The 21,480-nt window shown below is 44.3% G+C and overlaps 1 protein-coding gene across 4 annotated transcripts in view; it reads right to left on the bottom strand.

The window, feature by feature from the left end:
• IDO2 (indoleamine 2,3-dioxygenase 2) overlaps positions 1–21,480 on the bottom strand; it is a 44,726-nt gene that overhangs the window by 7,868 nt on the left and 15,378 nt on the right. The window contains exons 1-6 of one of the 4 annotated variants that reach the window (XM_069485006.1): positions 13,630–13,693; positions 11,450–12,645; positions 11,070–11,188; positions 9,201–9,215; positions 7,690–7,789; positions 6,288–6,405 (exon numbers count right to left, since the gene is read on the bottom strand). In XM_069485006.1, the coding sequence (XP_069341107.1) occupies positions 6,288–6,405; positions 7,690–7,789; positions 9,201–9,215; positions 11,070–11,188; positions 11,450–11,563 (466 nt within the window). In that variant the 5' untranslated portion in view covers positions 11,564–12,645; positions 13,630–13,693. Of the gene's footprint in view, positions 1–6,287; positions 6,406–7,689; positions 7,790–9,200; positions 9,216–10,851; positions 10,867–11,069; positions 11,222–11,449; positions 12,646–13,629; positions 13,750–21,480 lie in introns of those variants that run through there. The other 3 variants (XM_069485003.1, XM_069485005.1, XM_069485004.1) reach the window with 3 other exon arrangements.

Here is a 21,480-nt window from a genome sequence, read left to right as displayed (position 1 = left end):
GCCGCCCTGTTCTATTTGCGGTACTTCCCCTCTGCGTCCTTAATAACAACAACAGAAAAGAGATCAAGGCCATCTTGACAAATGTAATATCCTAAACAGATGATCTTCGAGAGGACGTGGGGAGGGGAGAGGACAGAGGCAGAGTCACCCCTCCCAGAGCGCCCTGGGTAGTCAGCCAAGGGACGGGAGTGCACTGTCCCCTGCCCAGGGACTGCCACGCCAGGACAGGCACGGGGCCACTTGGCGCCACGCTTAGCTGCGTTCGTGAACGTGCGCGGCTGTTTCTGAGGCGCTGCCAGTGCTGGCAGGTGACCGACCCCACCGGGCCTGTCAGCTCGGGTGTGAGCAAGTGTGTCCTCTCATTCGCGCACATTTCTGTTCATCAGCTTTCGCAGGTTGCTCTCTCTTCTTCACAAACGGGGCCTCTGTGAATTTTGTGACCTGGTGTATGTTTACCACGCCCAGATTCCTGTCCCTGTCTCTTTGTTTCTGAGCGGAAAAAAACATCCTTAATATAAGGGCTAAATAATAATATCTCCGGGCCAGCCGTGGTGGCTCACGCCTGTAATCCCGGCACTCTGGGAGGCCGAGACAGGAGGATCACTTGAGGTCAGGAGTTCGAGGCCAGCCTGAGCAAGAGCGAGACCCCATCTCTATCATAAATAGAAAAATTAGCCGAGCGTGGTTGTGCACACCTATAGTCCCTGCTACTCCGGAGGCTGAGGCAAGAGGATCACTTGAGCCCAGGAGTTCGAGGTTGCTGTGAGCTATGATGATGCCACTGCGCTCTAGTCTGGGTGAAAGAGCGAGATTCTGTCTCAAAAAATAAAAATAAAATAATAATAATAGCATCTCCATATGGTCAGTTTTCCTTTTCTGCCGTCACATGTCATCTCTGGTTCTTTCTCTTCTTCCTGCTCTCAGGTTTTCCCCCCTAGTCTAGGTGACTCGTCCACATACTCCTTGGTGATGTCATATTCTCTTTGCTCATATGTGACAATGGCCGTGTGCTGGATTTTTTTCTGGGCCTTTATTTCTGGGTCTTTGCCACGTGGTGCTTTGATCCCACCAAAACTGCTAAGAAGCTGCAACTCTGTGCTGAAGCAGTAATAACCAGCAATAATTTAATATTTTACCCAAACTAAACATATTGAAGTAGGAAAAGTCAAATAATCATTTCAACACATGTAAAACATTCTTGACATAAAATACTTTCAATAGATGTAAAAAAATTTGTTCATGATTAAAATAAGCAAACAAAAAACTTCAGCTGATTAGGAACAGGAGGAAATGTTCTTAAACTGATGCAAGGAATCTGCAGGAAGCCTACGGTATGTATCGTACTTAATGGTGAAATATTAAAAACAATGTTTTAAAATGTGAAACTAAACAAGGATCAGCACTTCCACTCAATATTGTGTTAGAGGCCCTAGCCAAGAGAATAAGAACAAAATATTTTAAAAAGAAATAAGAGGCAGGGCCTGGTGGCTCATGCTTGTAATCCTAGCACTCTGGAAGGCAGAGGCGGGAGGATCGCTTGAGTTCAGGAGTTCGAGACCAGCCTGAGCAAAAGCAAGACCCCATCTCTACTAAAAATAAAAAGAAATTAGCCAGACAACCAAAAAATAAAAAAAATTAGCCAGGCATGGTGGCACATGCCTGTAGTCCCAGCAACTTGGGAGGCTGAGGCAGGAGGATTGCTTGAGCCCAGGAGTTTGAGGTTGCTGTGAGCTAGGCTGACACCACTGCACTCCAGCCTGGGCAAAAGGCTGGTTCAAACTCCTGAGCTCAAACATTCCCCCAGCCTTGGCCTCCCAGAATGCTAGGATTACAGGCATGAGCCACCGCGCCTGGCCTTGCTTGCTCTTTTAATACAAAACAAAGGTAGAAGTCCTTTGGAATGTAAGTCGCCTTCATTATAAATTTGAGTTTGTCTTGGTTATGTACATGCATGATAACCCAGCTAGACTTTTAGCATTTGCTATATTTATCAACGTTAATTTGTGGTAAAACATTAATAGCTTGAACAGCACCATTTTTTAAATAAAAACATAATTGAGTAAGTACGAATGCAAAAGCAAATATTGTCTGCCCTATTACACTCAGTGCCCATTAATAGTGTTTATACTGTTCATTGTGCCTGTTACTGTTGTTTTATTTACTGGAGCTTTTAAGACTGGATTGCTCTTGAGTTATGTGATTACGACCGCGGGAATTCATCTAAGTTAGACTTGGTCGATGATTTTTTTGAAAGCACATCTTCAAGTACTACAGTATCTTCTTTCAGACGAGGAATGCAAATGTCCTCACTTTACCTTTTTAATTGAAATATCAAGTTCCTATTATATTAATACAATGGGAACCAGGAAACATCCGACATATTGTGTATACCCGCCTTTTGCATGGGCAAGAGAAGGACATGGAGAACAGAGTGAGTGTTATAGATGGTGTGAAATGGAAGCCGCCAACTCCTACTGTACTGTCGCAATACGCTAAACTTAGGAAATGTAGCTGTGTATAATTTAGTAGTATGTACTTGGGCTGTTTCTTTATTAACATGAGGGCTTGCGTTTTCCCATGTCTTAGATGAGAATAAGCAATAAGGCAACAAGTGAGACCCCATCTCTACAAAAAGAATCTAAAAATAAAGAAGTTATTTGAGCTGAGCACGGTGGCGTGCAACTGTAGCACCAGCTACTCAGGAGGCTGAGGCGGGAGGATTGCTTGAGGCAGAAGGTTGAGGCCAGCCTGGGCAACACAGCGAGACTCTGTCTCAAAAAGTAAGTAAAAGTAAAATAAATAAAGAGAAGATTTGCATTTTCTCATCTCTTCTTTTGGATATTAATTAAGTTTTTTGTTTGTTTTAAGCTTTAATATAAAAAATATCTATTGTACAGTTTGGCTGAAAGGAAGTGTGAGTGAACATCGTCTTTGAGGGACACTCAAATCTAGAAGGTAATGGTCATTTCCCAGACACGGGCTGAACAGAAACATTTACTTTGCCAGAAGGAGCCTTTGGGGGGCACATTTGGGCTAGTCTGAGTTTAATAACTCCCTCACTGGCTAATTAAAAATAATCTTCATTATAGAAAATTCAAATAGGGAGAAATGAGTGGACAGTCAAGCAAATATGTGTACTTTTATAAAAATGGGTGCATATTGTGCATAATGTTCGTTTCTTTTTTTATTTCAAAATTGTTATGGGGGTACAAAGGTTTAGGTTCCATACATTGCGTCTGCAGTGCCTCATGTGCACACTGTCCTGTAACCTGCTTTTTCCACTTAGCAATATATTGTGGACATCGTTTCCAGGTCAAAAAAATAAAAAAGAAACTTTAACATGATTGTATTACCATATGGAATTAAATAGAGAAGAATTCCATTGTTAATTACTTTCTAACTGAGTTTAGACAAAATAAGTTCACAAGCTAAGATGGAAAATTCCTTCCACAAAACCCATCAGAAGAAACAGCAGCAGCAGTTCACACTATAGTTTAGCCCAAGCTACTCGTAAGAAATCCGATTTAAACACGTCCCCTAAACTGTCAGAAGCAAACATTTTGACTCCTCGTGGCTATTAAGAAAAAATGCTTAAAGCTGCCAGTGAGTCAGGCAGAAGCTGGAAATTCTGTTGATTCAGAAGGAAACAAAGGCAAACATTTCCCTGGCTCCTTGGAGAGAAAAATATCCTTTTGCTTTTCTGAAGAGAAAACTAATGCTTAGAGAACAGGAGTTATCCTCACAAACGTGCCATGAAGTATGTCTGCCCATGATTCGAACACTTGAAAATCTGAAAATTGTTCAGCAAATGCAAGCAGAGGGAAGAAGTCCAATCAAGCTCTGGGCATTGTCTCCTCATTACAGAAGAAAGCTCGTGACTATAACCAGAGACAATCACTGGAGAATCTGTGTGATTCCTTAAACCTTGCAGTTTCTAGTATCTGTTATTATTTTTATAACTTCATTTTTGTGGTTACTATTGTTGCACGGAAACTATTGGAAACTTAGGGGCACAAAACCACTGTTACATCCTGCTGGTCAGGAATCTGCACAGGACAAAGGGAAGACGGCTCCTCTGTGCGCCAGTGTCTGGGACATTAGCTGGGGGCACTTGAAGACAGAAGGTGACTGGGGATGGAGCCCAGAGTCACCTGAAGGCTCGGTCCCTCCTGGCCAGGTGTCACCTGGAGCACCCACGCCTGGCTGCTCTGTGTGCTCTGCCTTCGCACCCACAGGTCAGTGGCCTCGGCAGCGGTGGACTCTTTACAGCATCCCAGGCAGAAGCTGCGGCACCTTTTCTGGCCGTGCCTCAGAGGTCGCGTGCTGTCCTGCTGCATTCTGTGAGCTACAAGCACGACACACGCAGGGACACAGACTCCATCCCCTGACGCAAGCAGGGTCCAGGCCACGTTGCAGAAGAGTGTGTGGGATGGCACCGGGGTGTGTCGCCGTAGCCACCTTTGGAAAACACCGTCTAATACATTCATCTCTTTACCATATACATGAATGTGACCAGTAGGGAAACATTTAAAACAAATTATAGTTGTGTGGGGAAATTTGCCTTTGGGGGAAACAAGACAGGTGGCTCTGGGACCTCCTGCAGAGGGTGGTCAGGAGAGCAGAGGCATCGTCCTGGGCTTACAAAGTGACTTTGAAAATGAGCACCAGGGGAGCCTGCGCCAGTGGCTGCAGCACGCACCGTGAGCGTCTCCCTGACCTTCCAGAACGCTCGTCCTGAGTCGTCTTCATACCCTGAGTAGTGAACTCAGAGTTTCTTGGCACAGCAAAAACACAGCTGGTCTCATGTTAGCTTGGCAACGCCACAATACCAACTTAGGGGAGTAGTTTGGCAGGAGAACTACTGATGTGATCATGAGGGCTCTAGAGTGAAAATTCAAGGGAATGGAGAAAATGCAAATATAAAATTTAAAACAAGGAAGTTGAATGGAAAAAAATATATAATCCTGTGACTTCAGGTGGATTTCTACTAGTGATGACAAATAAATTTACTCTTTTAATACACAGTAATGAAGCTCTCAGCATGACCTGGCTCCTTCTCCTCCCATCCTGTTTCCTGTAAACTCCCTCCTTCCCCACAATCACGCTCTTTCTTTCAGGGAAGCAGGATTCAAGGAAACTGATACTTCACACTCTGCTTATCTCTTGCTCACAGCTCACACCCCTCTCCCCACACCCTCCTTAAACACATACCAGGTCCATTTTTCAGATTCTTCTGAAGTTGAAGGACCTCCCAGACACTGGAGACTGAACACAGTGACCAGAATAAGATATAACCATCCAGGAAGCACAAGCTACTTAACTGACCACACCTGTGCCAACCTAGATACCAAACAGAGACGGGCTCTCTGAAAGCAAACTGTATTTATTCCAGAGCAGGGCGTTGCAAGGGGACTACGCCTGCGTCGTGAACTATGTGTGCGTTCAGGCAGGTAAAGGAAGACAAAGGTTTTCAAAGGAAAAATGAGGAGGATAACATCATTTATTAAGATAATTATCCTTGGCTACAAGGAACAACAACAAAGGCGATGCCAATCCCAGGCTGGACAGGCAGTTGCCAGGCAGATGTCCTTGCAAAAGCATTTTTTGTGTCAGGCTTTGGTGGCTTTTGTACGAGGTTGTGGTTTTTGCAGGGTCTTTTCTGATAGTTTTTATTATCGGGCATGAGAATCTCTCTTCATTGCCTTCCCTGGCTTTGTCAGGTTTTTTTCTTTCTTTCTTTTTTTTTAAACACAAGTGACTCCATTTTTTTTTTGGCTTGGTTTGGTTTTGTCAAGTGACTCCATTTTGATGGTGACAACTTTCTCATCCGTGACACCTCATGCTTGCACTGGCCACAGAAAAGCAGCACAGGCCGTCCAGGAGATGAGGCCTAAGGCCAGGGTCAGTCATCTCAGGGGGAGAGAGGAGAATAAAAGGGGCATTAGGCCGTAAAGACAAACCGCATCATCTCAGGTCTGCCCCGCGGCAGCCTAACCTCGCCGGGCGGAGCACACACGACCAATATCATCGCCTACCCCAGGCCCGCCTTCCAAGCTTCAGGCAGGACCGCAACATGCCACAGAACTATCTGGCCACAGTCACAGGAGAACACAAAGGACAGAACCAGCACAACAGCTCTGCAAAGGAGCAACGGTTCCCTGAGCAGGTGCACAGCAAATGCCTCAAAACGAAGGCGGTGCACCGGCGCCATCTGGTGGGCAAACGCGCCATCGCCCGTTCAGGCCGCGGACACAGCCTCCCTCCACGGTCCTGCAGGAGCATCCTACCGTGCATTTGTCCCAAGGTTCCGGTGATGGCCTGTATGGAGAGCCTCAGCTGCTGCAGGGCCTGGAGCAGGGCATCCTGGCTGGGCTGCAAGATGGCGTGCGTTGCCTGGACAAGGGCCTGCGGACGAGATTCCGCACTCAGTTCATTAGCACTGCATTGGGGGTGGCGCGAGCCAGGGAGGGAACCCCGACTGCCACCCTGGCTCCGAGCTCCCTGGGGGCAGCCTAACTAGCTCTGCTGTGGGGTCGCCCCAGGGCCGGATGTCTCTGGGCACCTCCCAGACAGACCCCTGTTAGGATTTTCTGTACCTTTCCACTGGATGCTACTTCCTGTACCTCTCGAGGGCTGAACTCTATTGCTTGGCCCGTTTCTTCTTCCTGATTTATCACACAACATGATCGCTTCTACTTCCACATCTCCAACCAGGGCATCCTCGCTCCGAAGCTCTGTGTTCCATGAACTCAGAGCCCCTCTGCCATGAAGTCTCCCTTGCCTTCGGGTGGTCTCTGCCTTCTGAACTACACACAGAAGGCCAGCGTTTGCTCCTGCGCCTTCCAACGGACTAGACAATGAGTGAGAATGAAAGTAACCATGGAGTTTCGCTTCTGAGAGTGAAAGAAGGTGCTGGAACAATTATGACAGGACATGGTAGGCACTCAATATATGCCCACTGGTGAAGGTGGGGAGGGAAGTCATAAATCTGCCTTAAATATCTTGAGGCAAGGCACGAAACTCGAGGTGATTACGCTGTCTTTTGTCTTGTACCTGCCTTTCTGGTACCTGCCTGATCCTTGAAGAAATTCAAGTTTGCAAGCCCTGAACGATGCCTTCCAGCTCCAAATACTTTTCATTTCATTTTCCTTCGAGGCTTTTCACAACAGTTTTCTCTGCCAGGAGTAGTAATAATGTGCTTCACTCCTCCCTCCTTCCCTCCCTCTCTCTGTCTTTCTATACATCACTCTGGTTTTCATGTCATTTCTCTGGAGAAGCTTTCCCTGACCCTTCCAGTCTGGATTAGGTTTTAGCTGTCTTTTCGTGAAACCCCGCACTTTTCCCCTTATTACCCTATAGTAATCCATTTTCCTCCCCAGGATATTTTGTAGGAAGCTCCCCCAGGTGAGCTCCTGCAGCGGCTGGGACAATGTCTGCCTGTTCACTGTGGTTTCCCATTGCCTAGAGCAATACTGTGTGTGTAGGATGGACAAACGGTCCTTTTGAGAAAAAGGAGCTCACACTGTGGGCTAGAACTTAGGTCTCTTCTCTCAGACGTGAGCTAAGTAGGACGAGGTCTGTGTTCCTCTGTACTGAGAAATCTACCACAGGGACGGGCTGGGAGCGAGGAGTAGAGCTCAGACTGATTTCTCATTTGAAAGAATAAAGTGCTGTGAAGCGAGAAGATACCTTAATCCCAGGCACTGCTGCTTTCTCTACCAGAGCAGTCACCAGTACGAAGCCACGCAGGCTCTCTCCCCCCGGAAACGAGATGATGGTCTCCAAGTTCCTTGGGAAGGAGACGGTGGCAGGATCAGAGGTGCGGACACTGTGCTGTGAGCACTCACTGCCTGCAGGTGTCCCCCACCCCAGTTAGACAGCTGCGAGGCAGAGCCAGTGGGCAGCTTTCTCCTCTCCATGAGACAGCCCTCAGCATGAGCCTCTGCCTTCAGCAACATCCAGGCAGGAAAGAGAATTGATCGGTTCAAGCTCAGGTTCACCTGACCAGAGGACGCTTAAAGTCTAGCATGGCCCTGACGGTCCTAGCCCACCCCGCAGTGGAACAGCTGAAACATGGGTGGGCAGTTTTTACCTGACTCTTCATAGGCCTGCGGGGCCAATTCTACGGCCCATCACACCTCCTTGTCAAAAGCCACAGTCTTAGAGCCAAACCGACCCCAGGCAGCAGCGAAGTCCATGCTCCCTTTTTACAGGCATGAAACTATGGCCCTGAAAAGCAAAGCAGCTTGCCCAAAGTCACATAGCTGGACCAGGTTGGGAACAGTTTAATAACGCAGGCTAGAGCTCTTTCTGATCTGTGATACATATATATATATATATATATATATATATGTATTTATTTAACCACATGCTGTGTCATAGAGTGGGAGCTGGAAGGCTGTTACAGAGACACAATTTTTAAATGACCTGCTGTCATTTTGTAGATCCAGTCTACAAAACCTCAAAACTTAACTCCATAGATCACTTTGGCCTCTGACATTTTTAGCATGAGAAAAGGTGAAAAACAAACCAAACGCCAAAACCAAATAAAACAAACATAAGTCAAGACTTTTCTTGTTCCAGCAGGTACATTAGCTTGGGAAGTGATGTCTTTATCTTCCACGCCCACCTCTCCGAGCTATAGCTTTTTTTGCGGACCCCTTTATTTGATGGGTTTGCTGATGGGAGAGGTGACGTTGTCTCAGGGGCTACTTTTGCTCTCCGCGGGAAGTGGAGCCTAAGGAGCCATCCGGCCCAGCCCTGCCCATGAATGCCAGCCCGTGTAGCCACAGATACATCAAGGGGATTCTTCTGTACCTGCAGTTACCACTGCCGGCACGCTGGCCTTTCATAGAAGTTACAGTGAAACGAGGAATCTTTTCAGACCAGTAGACTTCAAAGAGTCACAGAAATTTGGTGAAGTTTTCTTTTCTTGCATTGCACTTTACTCGCTTTATTATGTACAAATTGGAAAATACAGGAAAGAAAATTAATCCCCTATGGCCTGCCAGGCAGAGGCAGCCACTGTCAGCTTTCGGACTGCTCATTTTTGGCACATTTTCTTCTAGTATTTTTTCATGCATTTTATTTAGTGACTATTATACTGTATATAATCTAGTATGCTTTCCTTTTTGTTTTGCTGTAAACTTTCTAAAGTTAGCATGGATTCTAAAGTGAGCAAAGGATTTCTGAGAACTTACCTGATTTCCAGGGGTCTAGTCCAATTTCCGTTATTGGAAACCACCAAGAGAAAAAGAAAATAAAAAAACAATTCAATTTGTAAGCCAGATCTACCTGCTGGGGTCACATGGACACAGGCTTGCACACGCATGTGCAATGCGCTCGCGGACACACATACACCCACACGCACTCTGAGTGCCACAGGCTGTGACTCAATAGGGCGACTGCATGATCAAGAGTGAGTCAAGTCTCAGCTCACATATCGGCCCCAGAATATCTGACCTGTGGCAATCAGATTAACTAGTTCACTCCCCTTATATCTGTGTAATTCCCACAGCCCGCATTTTGGTTCTAGTTATTTTACTCCCATTTGTCTCCTAGGACTTGCCTTAGATCAAGTTCTACCCCCTTCCCAATGCTTCTGCTGATTTATAAAGCCTGCACTGATGTTATTTCTCTGAAATTCTAAAGGCTGTATTGTTTGAACCGCTCTGACATCGGCACACTGCTTTGTCTTGTTATCTGACCATCTGAGCAGTACTTTGCTTCTGTGCCTTTCATTTCTTCATAGCACTTAGCTCTGTGCTGGGCGTATTATGAATAAAAGATTGCACAGGGTAATTACCAAGAACTTCTGGTGAGACGACAACCGTGTCTGCACGTCTGGGACTGCACGAGCCCTGTGCCCCTAGGACACGAGCTGTTTGTTGTTCTATTTTCGACGCTACCCTCCCAGTACAGCCATTTCACCTTCAATCTCCCTTTCTTTTCTCTGAATCATAAATTCAACTTGACCAGACTTATGCACATCTATTTACTGTTTATTTTTCATCCAAATTCTGAGCCATATTCAGCAGCTTTCAATGATCACCTATTTTGTTGTTAAAGCAGAATTGGTCAAAGATCACAGTTAATAATTATAGAAAACATAAGCTCCCAGGGCTCAGAGGTGTGTAGAGAGATGAGGTGGCCCAATCTCACTTCTTCCAAGGGGCACATCAATCAATCCCAAAGTCTAAGCTCGCTATTAAAATGTTTATTCCTTTAAAACAGATTCCCATCATCTCTGGCAACCCCGGGGTTTCCCACAACCCTTCAGCTAAAGACACTGTTCCTAAGGTCCAGCCTCCATGTCTCCTCATCCAGGCACAAGGAAAGTGCTATCTCTTCCATCTACAGCCTGAAATAAACTTGGCTGTGACTATAAAGCTCAAAGGGAAATTTAACATTTCATCTCTTCCACCTAATTCTGACTGTTTATTAGATTTCTTATTTGTTAAAAACTCGTGTATTTTGCAGAATATGGTCAGAAGCCAAAATAAAACAAAACTCATGTTGTTTCTTCTGTAAACAAATTCCCCTGTTCTCAGCCCAACTGACAGAAGAACGATGTGAGCTCAGTGGAATGATGGCTTTGTTAATGGAAATTTCAACCCAGTGTACCTAGGCACCTGCTCTTAATCATTCATTCATGATCACTATATAATGATCGCTTAGTGAAGCTCCTGGTTCTCACTTGGCTTCAATGGGAGGCACATTCTAGGGAACAAACGGTTGGGTGAGAAAGAATGAATGAAGTGTGGTTCCGCAGGAGCTTGAAGGTCACCCTGAGAAACTCTGATGCGACATGGAAGCAAACAGGAAAAGTGGTCTGGGCCAGCGTGTTCAGACTGTATCGAGAGGAAACTTCTGGGGCCTGTGATTTCTGAACTGGTGTTCAAGTTCACCCCTGCTTTGGCATTATAACAGCAGACAATAAATAGGAACATCCCCAAACATCAAATAGCTGCAAAGGCCTGGGCGTTTCCCGCGGGAAGAGTCAACATCGCAGGATGGCCTGCCCCCGAGTGTCATCAGTTAAAATTCAGACCACCCTCTCCCTTCCTTACCCTGCCGGGTCCCTTTTGGTCCAGTTCGTCAGCACCAAGTCCGCGTGGACCAGGATAGGAGGGAGCCCCAAGTTCCTGGAGACTTCCACAAGGGGAAGGGCAAGACTTCTCGGCAGAACCTTTCGGATATAAATCCAGACAATCAGCGTATCCTAGAAAGAGCGTGCCAGAGGACACAGCCATGGTGGTCTTTCATTCCTGCAATCCTGTGGCACAGAAGTGACCTGGCGGCCCCCTGGGATGACCTGAGTGACCCACATTCGTACACCTCGCGCACATCTCTCTGTTAACCCAGTGGAAACAGTATTCACGAGCACACGGTGTAATATATGTGAACACTGCCAGGCTGGGCCACACACACACATAGACTATAAAATAACCTCTGAAAGCTGACTGTGCAAAGAGGACATCACCAAAACGTGTAGAGGACCGAGGAGATCAGCAGTGGGGAAAAATATCTCTAGGCAGACAGATAGAGACACATAAACAGACATAGGAACGTGTGAGAATCAGGAGCCCGGGGCGCCCTGGTGGAATGGGAGGACAGACCACCTCGGCTTGCATGGAAACCGACTCTCCTGCTCACTCGTAAGTCGAACCCAACAACAACTTTAATAAGCCACCTCAAGAGAGACCTCATTCACCCTGTATTACCTGAGGAGTGCTCTACAGAGCTTTATCGGCTGTAAGTCCAGAAAAGCTACTTGGACCACAGGGGTTTCTATCCGTGCTAAAGGTTACATTAGTCTAGATTCAAAAGGCAAAAAACAGAACATTCCTATGCTCCCCGTTTTCCATCTCCGCTTTCACCTCCCCTTAAGATAGAAGGATCTATTAAAGACACCCCGTTTCTGCCTTTGTTTTCCCTTAGATTTTTAGACAAATTTGGGATAGAATTATTCCCTAAATAGAAAATCATGAAGAGCCTTGAAGGGTTTAGAAATGTGAGCGTAAGGTCCACTTTCCGCAGAAGCAGGTGGAGAAGCGAGGACTCCCTTGGCTGAAAAGCCAAAGGAGGAGAAACAGAGAAAGTCAGGGATGATCGGGGGTGGGGATGGTAGCAGTGTGGACAAGGACCCTTACTGGTGGCCTGGAACTACACGGACACACTGGGAGCTGGAGACGTCCATGCCCATCACCTTCCTCTACGCCTCCCCCCAGTCTAGGATAATGGCTTGAGGAGCAGATGGCAGGGGGGACTCACGGGGATGTGCCTAGATGTCAAAGTTTTCACCATCAGACACACAAATGTTTAAAATGAGATGTACTGGCCAGGCGCGGTGGCTCACGCCTGTAATCCTAGCACTCTGGGAGGCCGAGGCGGGTGGATCATTTGAGCTCAGGAGTTCCAGACCAGCCTGAGCAAGAGTGAGACCCCGTCTCTACTAAAAATAGAAAGAAACTAGCCGGACAACTAAAAATACATAGAAAAAATTAGTCGGGTATGGTAGTGCACTCCTGTAGTCCCAGCTACTCGGGAGGCTGAGGCAGGAGGATCGCTTGAGCCCAGGAGTTTGAGGTTGCTGTGAGCTAGGCTGACTCCACGGCACTCTAGCCCAGGGAACAGAGTGAGACCCTGTTTCAAAAAAAATAAAAAAATAAAAATAAATAAATAAAATGAGATGTACTGACATATAAAAATCTGAAGCAGCTCCACACTTTCCTTCTCCCTTGGCCTCCTGTGTTCACCTGTGAGAGAAAGGGCAGAACCTGCCAGGCAAATGCCATGGGCTGGAGCTGCTCCCTTAACAGCCGGGCTGGGCTCTAGGACAAGGGTGACTGCCTGATTTCCGGGAAGGTGCACTTATAAAAAATGAAAAGAAATAGTAATTTACAAGATAGGTAGTGGAACGTGCAGATTTCACATCTCAAGGTTTGGGTTCAAATTTTAAAGGTATACAAAGGTTCAGAAGAGATTTAGATGCATTATTGGTGACAGACTAATAAATTAGAGAGAAAGCAGTATTAAAAATAAAGATTAGTGTTCTAAATCTAAATAAAGATTAGTGTTCTAAATCTCCTTGTGTCGCTCTGGGGAAAGAAGGCTGCATTACTGAAATCAGAAGATCTGGGCTCTGGTCTCGGCTTTTCCACTAATTAGCTGTCTGACCTTGGGCATGAAATTCAACTTCGGTGCTCCTCTGTGGTCTGGGTATAGTGTAGCCCTGTTTACTTTGCAGGATCGCAAAAAGCAACCAACATAACTGATACGCATACTAGTTTAAAATGCTGTTAAGTTTTGTTTTGTTTTTAATAAACTCTTAGAATCCGTCTTCAAATTCAGCTCTTTACACATTCTTGGAAGAGGGTGCCAGAGAAAAATTGATTCAGCTACTAATTAAAGGGAGCCATGACTATCAGTTTAAAAGAAAATTAGCTCCTTAGTCAGGAGAAGAAAATCATGTAAATAGGCCCTCCACCCTTCCTTCAATGGATACACATCAAAAAGAACAAGAAAGTACCCCTGTTCCAGGAAAACTGCAGTGCCCAGCACAGAGTGTCGTTCCAGAGGCAGCAGACCTGCCCGACAACAGGGGACAAGCATGTCTTTGCCCCTTACCTGTTCAGGCTGCCTGTCTCCTTCCTGCCAGACGTACCCCATGGTGATGCAGCTGAGGACCAGGTGGGCCAGGCGCCGTGCCCGGTAGCTCGTAAGGAACTGGCAGTCCAGGAGGGGCATCTGTGCAAGAGAAGTTCCACAGACTGTGAGTCACATGGATGGGGACAGAATAGGCATTCTGGGACTTGAAAGGTCCTTTGGGTGTAAGGACATGAGTTGTAGTTTAATGAGGCAGCTGAGAGCCTGCACATAGCTGTTTATCCCAAGATCTGGGACGCCGCAGCGCAGGAGGCGTCCATAGGATGTAAGTACCTCGGCCCCCCGCTGAGCCCCCGCGTTGTCGCTCATGGTTGTGCAAATCTGGTGTCATCACGGCAGCCTCTGCTCGGTTGGAGGGTGCGGATAACCCGCTCCCGGGACTGAGAGTGTTCACGGCAGATCCCCGGCGACTTGCACTGCGCCGTCTGCGTACCTGTGGCCCGGTGACCCTGCACCAGCCGTGCGCGCGGGCGCTCCTCTCCGCACGTGATACCCGGGTAGCGCGAGGCTCGGCGAAGGTAGGAATCGGACCAAACCCCGCAGAAAGGTAGCTGAGCTGGGCCAGTGGGTTCAGCCCTTGCTGGAACGGTGCCGTGACGCTGCCAGGTCGTTGGCACCCCCCTGCCCGTTTCCTCACTGTCACAGTGGAGAGCTGACAGCAACGTCACTGTGACAGTTAAAGGTGGTATCGTCCTTGAAATGACCCCTGTCCCATCCCCTTCCCCGGCTCTGGATACAGCCTGACCTACATCCGTCCGCGAGCCCCTCTCCCAGGCCCGCAGCGCCAGGAAGGGCGACGCTGGTGTTCTGGGTGTCCCTTTGCCTGCAGGCGCCGCCCTGTGCGCGCGGGTCTCAGCCCCGCCAGGGGCCTGGGGTAGGCGGTGGGCGAACCTCCCCGGCTGCCCCGGCCGCGGGTTCCCCCTCCTAGAGATGGCTCCGAGAATCCCCAAGGCGGGGGGCCAGTGCCACGCTGGCGTGGCTGGCGCTGCTGCGACACTGCGTTTCGTCCGGAGCCAGCGGAGAGCTGGAGCAGCAGCTGTTAGGTAGTTCTGATGAGCCTCTCACCAAAGAGCATCTAAGGCAGGTGCTAAAAACGTCCCCTGCACGTGGCATTCCATCTTCGCAAGAGTCCGAAGACAAACTGAGACTTAGAGAGGGCAAGACGCCTGCCCAGGCCCCCGGAGCCCGTGCTGACACCACCGTCCCGCTGTCTCCTTAAGTCACCGCTGCCGGACAGAAATATGTGCACAAGCCAGATGTTTTGTTTTAAATTTCCTAGCGGCCACATTAAAAAAAAAAAAAAAAGTAAGAAAGGAACAAGTGAAATTAGGTGTGGTAATATATTTTGTCTAAGTCAACATATCAAAAATATCATCAATATATAATCGATATAAAAAATATTGAGATATTTTACAGTCAGTCTTTCAAAGTCTTCAAAATATGGTATCTTGCATCTTCATTTGTCCTTACAGCTTTTCAAGTGCTCAACAGCCTCGGCTCCCACAGTGCAGCCTCAGGTAAAGGAGTAAGATCAAGGTGAGAACTTCCTCTTGGTCAGAGAGAAACGTTTTTCTGGAAACTTCTTGCACATTCCAGAGTCCCTGGCCTCGCGTGTCCAAGCAAACATACAAATAAAAAACAGCGTAAGGCCGGGCTCGGTGGCTCACGCCTGTAATCCTAGCATTCTGGGAGGCCGAAGTAGGCAGATCGTTTGAGCTCAGGAGTTCCAGACCAGCCTGAGCAAGACCCAGATCTATCTCTACTAAAAATAGAAAGAATTTAGCTGGACAACCAAAAATATATAGAAAAAATTAGCCGGGCATGGTGGCGCATGCCTGTAGTCCCAGCTACTCGGGAGGCTGAGGCAGAAGGATTGCTTGAGCCCAGGAGTTTGAGGTTGCTGTGAGCTAGGCTGACGCCACGGCACTCTAGCCTGGGCAACAGAGTGAGACTCTGTCTCAAAACAAAACAAAACAAAACAGCTTAAGGGATTAAAAAGAAAGAAAAAACAAAACAAAGGAAAACACCTTTATAGTGGAACTTTCTTCCCTCTACAAGTAAAGGTGACGTGGTTAGGGAATGAGTCAGACACATAGTGTTTCTCTCAGTTTAGGGTAAGCAACTTGATTTCACATTTTGCTTCATTATGAGATGGAAAGTAAGTACTTTGCAGAAATAGTTTAGCTTAATTTCATCCTAACATAAAACACTTTTTCATTTTGCACCGTACCACAGTGAGCTGGCTGATTTCCTGATTTTTTAAATATTTGTTGTGATCTCCTCCTTTTATGCTGATATGAGGCGGCTAGATTGAGGACACCTTAGCTCTAACACAGGAGCAAGAATCAGCATTTTCACAATTTGGTTTCCTTAAGTCTTCTTTCCCAAGAATTTTCTTAGCTGAATGACTGCCTCTTTAGTCACGCATTACTTTTACTTTGCTAGCGTGAACATTATAGTCTTTAAAAAGGGCCACCAATAGCCTTTTATATTGGCAACTAGACTGACTTTCTAGAGAAGATGAATGGTATATCTTTGAAAAAATGGAAATCAATAGAAGGTCACTGTAAAAAATTTTAAATATAAGTGCATATTTGTACATATAGAATGCATATAGTATACATATATTATAAAGAGAAAATGGTTTCTGTTAGCCTCAATATCACTCATTAGATATAAACACCATTAAGTTTTGTGTCTACTTCTATCTAAATACTATAAATTTCAAAGAATTATGCAATTATTAAAATATATATTAAATATGAAATTTATTTGTTGAATTTATATATACATTAAATACATATAACATAAATATCTATATGTATTTGAATTTGTATTGGAATGTATACATCTTGTCAATGGAAAAGAAGCCAAACTCTGTAAAACAATTTTAAAGAGATTTATTCTGAGCCAAATTTGAGGACCATGACCCGGAGCCACGCCCAAGAAGTCTTGAGCAAGTGGACTTGCTGTGGCTGGGTTACCTGAAGCTTTGTCTAAAGGCTTGGGATGTTTTAAGATAAAGAGGTCTGTTAATCAGAGACAAGCCACAGGCCATGTATTTGTTGTGTAAATTGAGGAGCTGCAGGTGTGTCTTGCACAGCTTTAGGCCTGTTAATGGGTGACAAAGGATGTCCCCAAGAAGGGAGGGGGCACGATGACGCATGTCTGACTTCCCTCCTGGCAGGCAATTTAGTTTTAGGATATCCCCTTGGCCAAGAGGGGCTCCATTCAGTCAGCCAGTGGGTGGGGGAGGCTTAAGATTTTATTTTAGTTCGCAATATGAATTTATATGTATGTACATTAAATATATGACATAAATATCTGTAAAGATAATTATATATGCTTTATATAATTATATACATAATATATATTTATATACATTAAAGATATTAATTTTGTTAGGTTTGTTCCAGGTAGGAACCTGAAAAGTATGTATAGGACAAAATGTGGTTAATGCACAACATAGGCTTGTAAAACAATAGCCTATAGGACAGAATGTGGTTAATGCACAATTTAGGCTTGTAAAACAGTAGCCGCAAGAGTGAGTGTGGAGAATCGCCAGATGTAAATCTAACAGACAGCTGCAGCCGGCATTCCTCCCCCCTCCCTCCCTGATGGAGAGGAAGTCTGTCCCTCCCTTGCTCTCCTGATAAGTGGAGGCCAAGAGCTGAAGGAAGGATGTGACTGGGGCCCGGGTCCTAGGAGCTGGTTGTTTGAAAAAGAATTAATTACAAGTGGCTGTTCTGGTCACTTACTTACTCCCCCGGAGTGAACAGCATTTTGCTACACATGAGCCTTCGTGTGTCTCTCTCTTGGCTCCGGACCTAACATATTTATACTGTGATATGCCTTTCTTTTTTTAGTAAACTATATGGCAAAGATATACATAGAGAGAAACAGAGAGACACACACATATACATTATCATTTAATAGCTGTATAGTTGTCATTCAATTAACAGATCTATTTATTAATGGGAATTTAGGGGGATTTTTTTGTTATTTTTCTCTTTTTTGTTTGTTTGGCTATTACAATGGATGCAATAAACACCCCTTGCTTGGTCATCTTTCCCTTTTGTGTATTTCTGCGAGGTAAATTCACAAAAATGGAATTGATGCATCAAAGAATATGAATATTTAAAATTTTGATGGATGTTATAAAATTTCTTGCCAGAGAGATTTTACTAATTTGCTCTCCTGCTTTCAACGTGTGTTTCTCCCTACACATCTTGAGTGACAGCATGCTAAATGGTTTTTTTTAAATTTATTGCCAATGTGCTAACCCAAACCAGATATTTCATTGTTTTCATTTACATTTTTGGTTTATTCTTGAGATGGAGTAATTTTGCCTGTTTATTGTTCATTCAAATATCTCTCTGTAACTTAACTATTTATCTTCTTTGCCCATTTTTTCCCCACTGATTGTTCATCTTATTGATTTGGTAGACTAAGTTTTGTATTATGGATCTTAATATTTGAAATAAATAGTCTAAATTTTTCCCTAGTTTATTGTTTGCTTTTTAATAACTTATTTGGACCACTATATAAACATTATTTATATTTTGGTTAGACACATTGAAAATATACATTATTAAAGAATTATCTTTATTTAATTTTTTTTTTTTTTTTTTTGAGACAGAGTCTCATTCTGTCACCCAGGCTAGAGTGCCATGGCGTCAGCCTAGCTCACAGCAACCTCAGACTCCTGGGCTCAAGTGATCCTCCTGCCTCAGCCTCTCATTTATTAATAGCTGGGACTAGAGGTGCATACCACCACATGTGGCTAATTTTTTCTGTTTTTAGTGGAGATGGGGCCTCAGTCTTGGTCAGGGCTCAGGCTGGTGTTGAACTCTTGAGTCAAGAGATCCTCTCACCTCAGCCTCCCAGAGTGCTAAGATTATAGGCCTGAGCCACCGCGCCCGGCCTAGAGAATTATTATTAATACTTTCTCACAAATGAATTTTAAAAATATTGATCACATTTTATTCCTAAACCAATTTGTTCTGAATTGTAAATGATTTGGGGGACATGAGCTTATAATTATTTGTCCCTTATAACGGGTATTAAAAACTCATGGATTAGAATAAATAAGGTTGAACTAAAAACAGCAATAGTGATTTGTGGGTTTCCACCACAGTGGGAAGTTTCTCCACCACCGAACGCTCATCCTCCCTGATGAAACGCCACTAACAATTTGACGGTCTCTGGCCTCAGGAATGTTGGGAGAGACGTGGGTATGGTTTTCCCTCTTAGAGTGAAACATACTTTGAAGAGCTTCTCAGAAACTCTGTGAACATTTCTTTACAGTTTACAACATGATTCAAAGAAACATGTTTGCATTATATTTTTCTTCTGAACATTTTCAAAGTGCATCTCATGATTTTTAACTTATTAGAAGTATTTTTGTGCACTTATATCATTAATTTATAACTATTAACTAAATACATGTAATATCTATTTACAGCTTAAAGAATATACATGAACACATATATCCATCAACTGGCTTAGAAACAGAAAAAGACCAAAAGCTTTGCAGTCCTCTTTGTGTCTCTTATTGGTGGAATTACCCTGTCTGCCCCTCAAGAGCACCTATTTGAGGCTGGGTGTGGTGGCTCACACCTGTAATCCCAGCACTTTGGGAGGCCAAGGTGGGAGGATCACTTGAGCCCAGGAGTTCATGACCAGCCTGAGCAACATAGTGAGACCTGTCTCTACAAAAATACAAAACTGAGCCTGGCGTGGTGGCACACACCTGTAGTCCCAATTACTCAGAAGAATGAAGCAGCAAGCTCACTAGAGCCCAGGAGTTCAAGATTCCAGTGAGCTGTGATCATGCCGCTGCACTCCAGCTGGGCGACAGAGCGAGACCCTGTCTCAAAAAATAATAATATAAACTAAGGGGCAGGTACCTATTTGAATTCTGTATTTATTTCCTAGGTATTTATATGTCATTAAAAATTCATATATATATATATATATATGACCACTAAGCAATATATTATTTATTTATTTACTTATTTATTTATTTTATTTCAGCACATTATGGGGGTACAAAAGTTTACATTACGTATATTGCCCTTCCGCCCCCTTGCCCCCGAATCAGAGCTTCAAGCGTGAGCAATATATTATTTAATTTAAATGATTTTGAACCTTGCACAGTAGAATCATACTGAATACAGTATATTCTGTGATTTGCTTTTCTTATTCAACACTACACGGCTTTGAGATTCAGCCACAGCACTGTGAGCAGATACAGTTCATTCTCGTTCACAGTTGTTTCATGATTTTGTTAAGGTAAATATTGATAATACTTTTACATCTTTCAGGGTACATAGATGCCCAAGAAGGTTTAAGATATTTATATACCCAGGAATGGAATCCTCATCAGTGACAATGTGTATCTTCAACATCACCAGATAATGACAGTGTTTGAAAGAGATTCAGGTGCTTTAGATGCTCACCAATACCTGGTAATGCGAGACCCTTAAACACTTCTCAGCTGTGTGGTTGTAAAATGTTAGCCCATCATAGTTTTTTCATTTTATTTATTATGAGTAATGGCAGCTTTCATATGTCATCGAGCACTTTTGTTTCCTATTCCATAAAATGTCTGTTAATGTGTAGTGAACACAGTTTTACTTGGTTGTCTTTCTTATTGATTTCCAGGATTCAGGCTAGGAATCTTTTTTTTTTTTTTTAGTTTTATTTGTGACAATATCTTCTCTCAGTTTGTAGCTTAGCTTTTCATTTTCTTTTGACCTATTTTGATGAACAGAGGTTCTATTTTAATGGTGTAAAGTTTATCATGCAAATATCCCAATTTTATGTCTTGTTTAAAACTTCTTCCTTACATAAAGATATTCTCCTAAATTTCCTTCTACCAGATTTAATAGATTTAATATTTCTTCTTTTACATTTAAGTTAGTATTCATCTGGAATGATATTTGTGTTTGCGGTGAAAGGAACAGATTCAACTGGCCATTGTGCTACACGCGTGTGATCGTATGGACTGTCGGTCATCCATGAAGTGCTACGCCCCACTGATGCGCCCTCTCGGCTCCGTCACGTATTTAGTTTCCTTATGTACGTGGGTCTGCATGTAGGTTCTCTACTGTATTCTTGGTTCTCTCTGTTTATTGCTGCCCCAGTACCATCTGGTCTTAATTTCTATAGTTTTATACAGTCATGATAACTGAGAGTGCAAATCTTCTTACCTTGCTGTTATTTATATATACATATATATATAATGCATTTGCTTTATAACACAGCCTATCAAACCAATACAAATGTGACTTTACTTTCACAACTCTCACACCACTGTGTCCTTGTCCTGAGTTTTGTTAAAAAGAAATACAGAGTTTTCGCTCCATCATGTTAGCACAGCTTGGTCACAGGAATGTGTGCAGACACACACATGTGCACAATGCGTGCATAAATTATTTTAATAATTTGTTTCTTGGTTCACACATTATCAATGATTGTTTAGAAATGACCATAAAATTTAACGATTTCATTGTTTGTCATTGTTTCCTACATATTCATGTTTCCCTTTCCTGAGTCCTTTATTATAATTTGTGTTTGCTTTATTGAAATCATTCCTGAGCAATTGAAAAGTGCGTGGATGATGCGCTTTCTTACTTCTTGGCTCTTCCTTTCACTTGAACACTTGCAGGCTATGGTAGAGTTATTAATTGACCTAATTTTAATATTATTGTGTCTCAGGGGATTGGGAGGCCCAAGAGGGAGAAAGGCTGGTTGGTGAAGGAGTCAGAACACACGGAACACTTATCAATTAAGTTTGTGGTCTTATAT

The sequence above is a fragment of the Eulemur rufifrons genome, chromosome 12 (assembly GCF_041146395.1).
Source record: "Eulemur rufifrons isolate Redbay chromosome 12, OSU_ERuf_1, whole genome shotgun sequence".
Classification (NCBI taxonomy): domain Eukaryota; kingdom Metazoa; phylum Chordata; class Mammalia; order Primates; family Lemuridae; genus Eulemur; species Eulemur rufifrons.
Note: the sequence above shows the minus strand (reverse complement) of the source record. Positions and strands in the feature narration are given on the sequence as shown.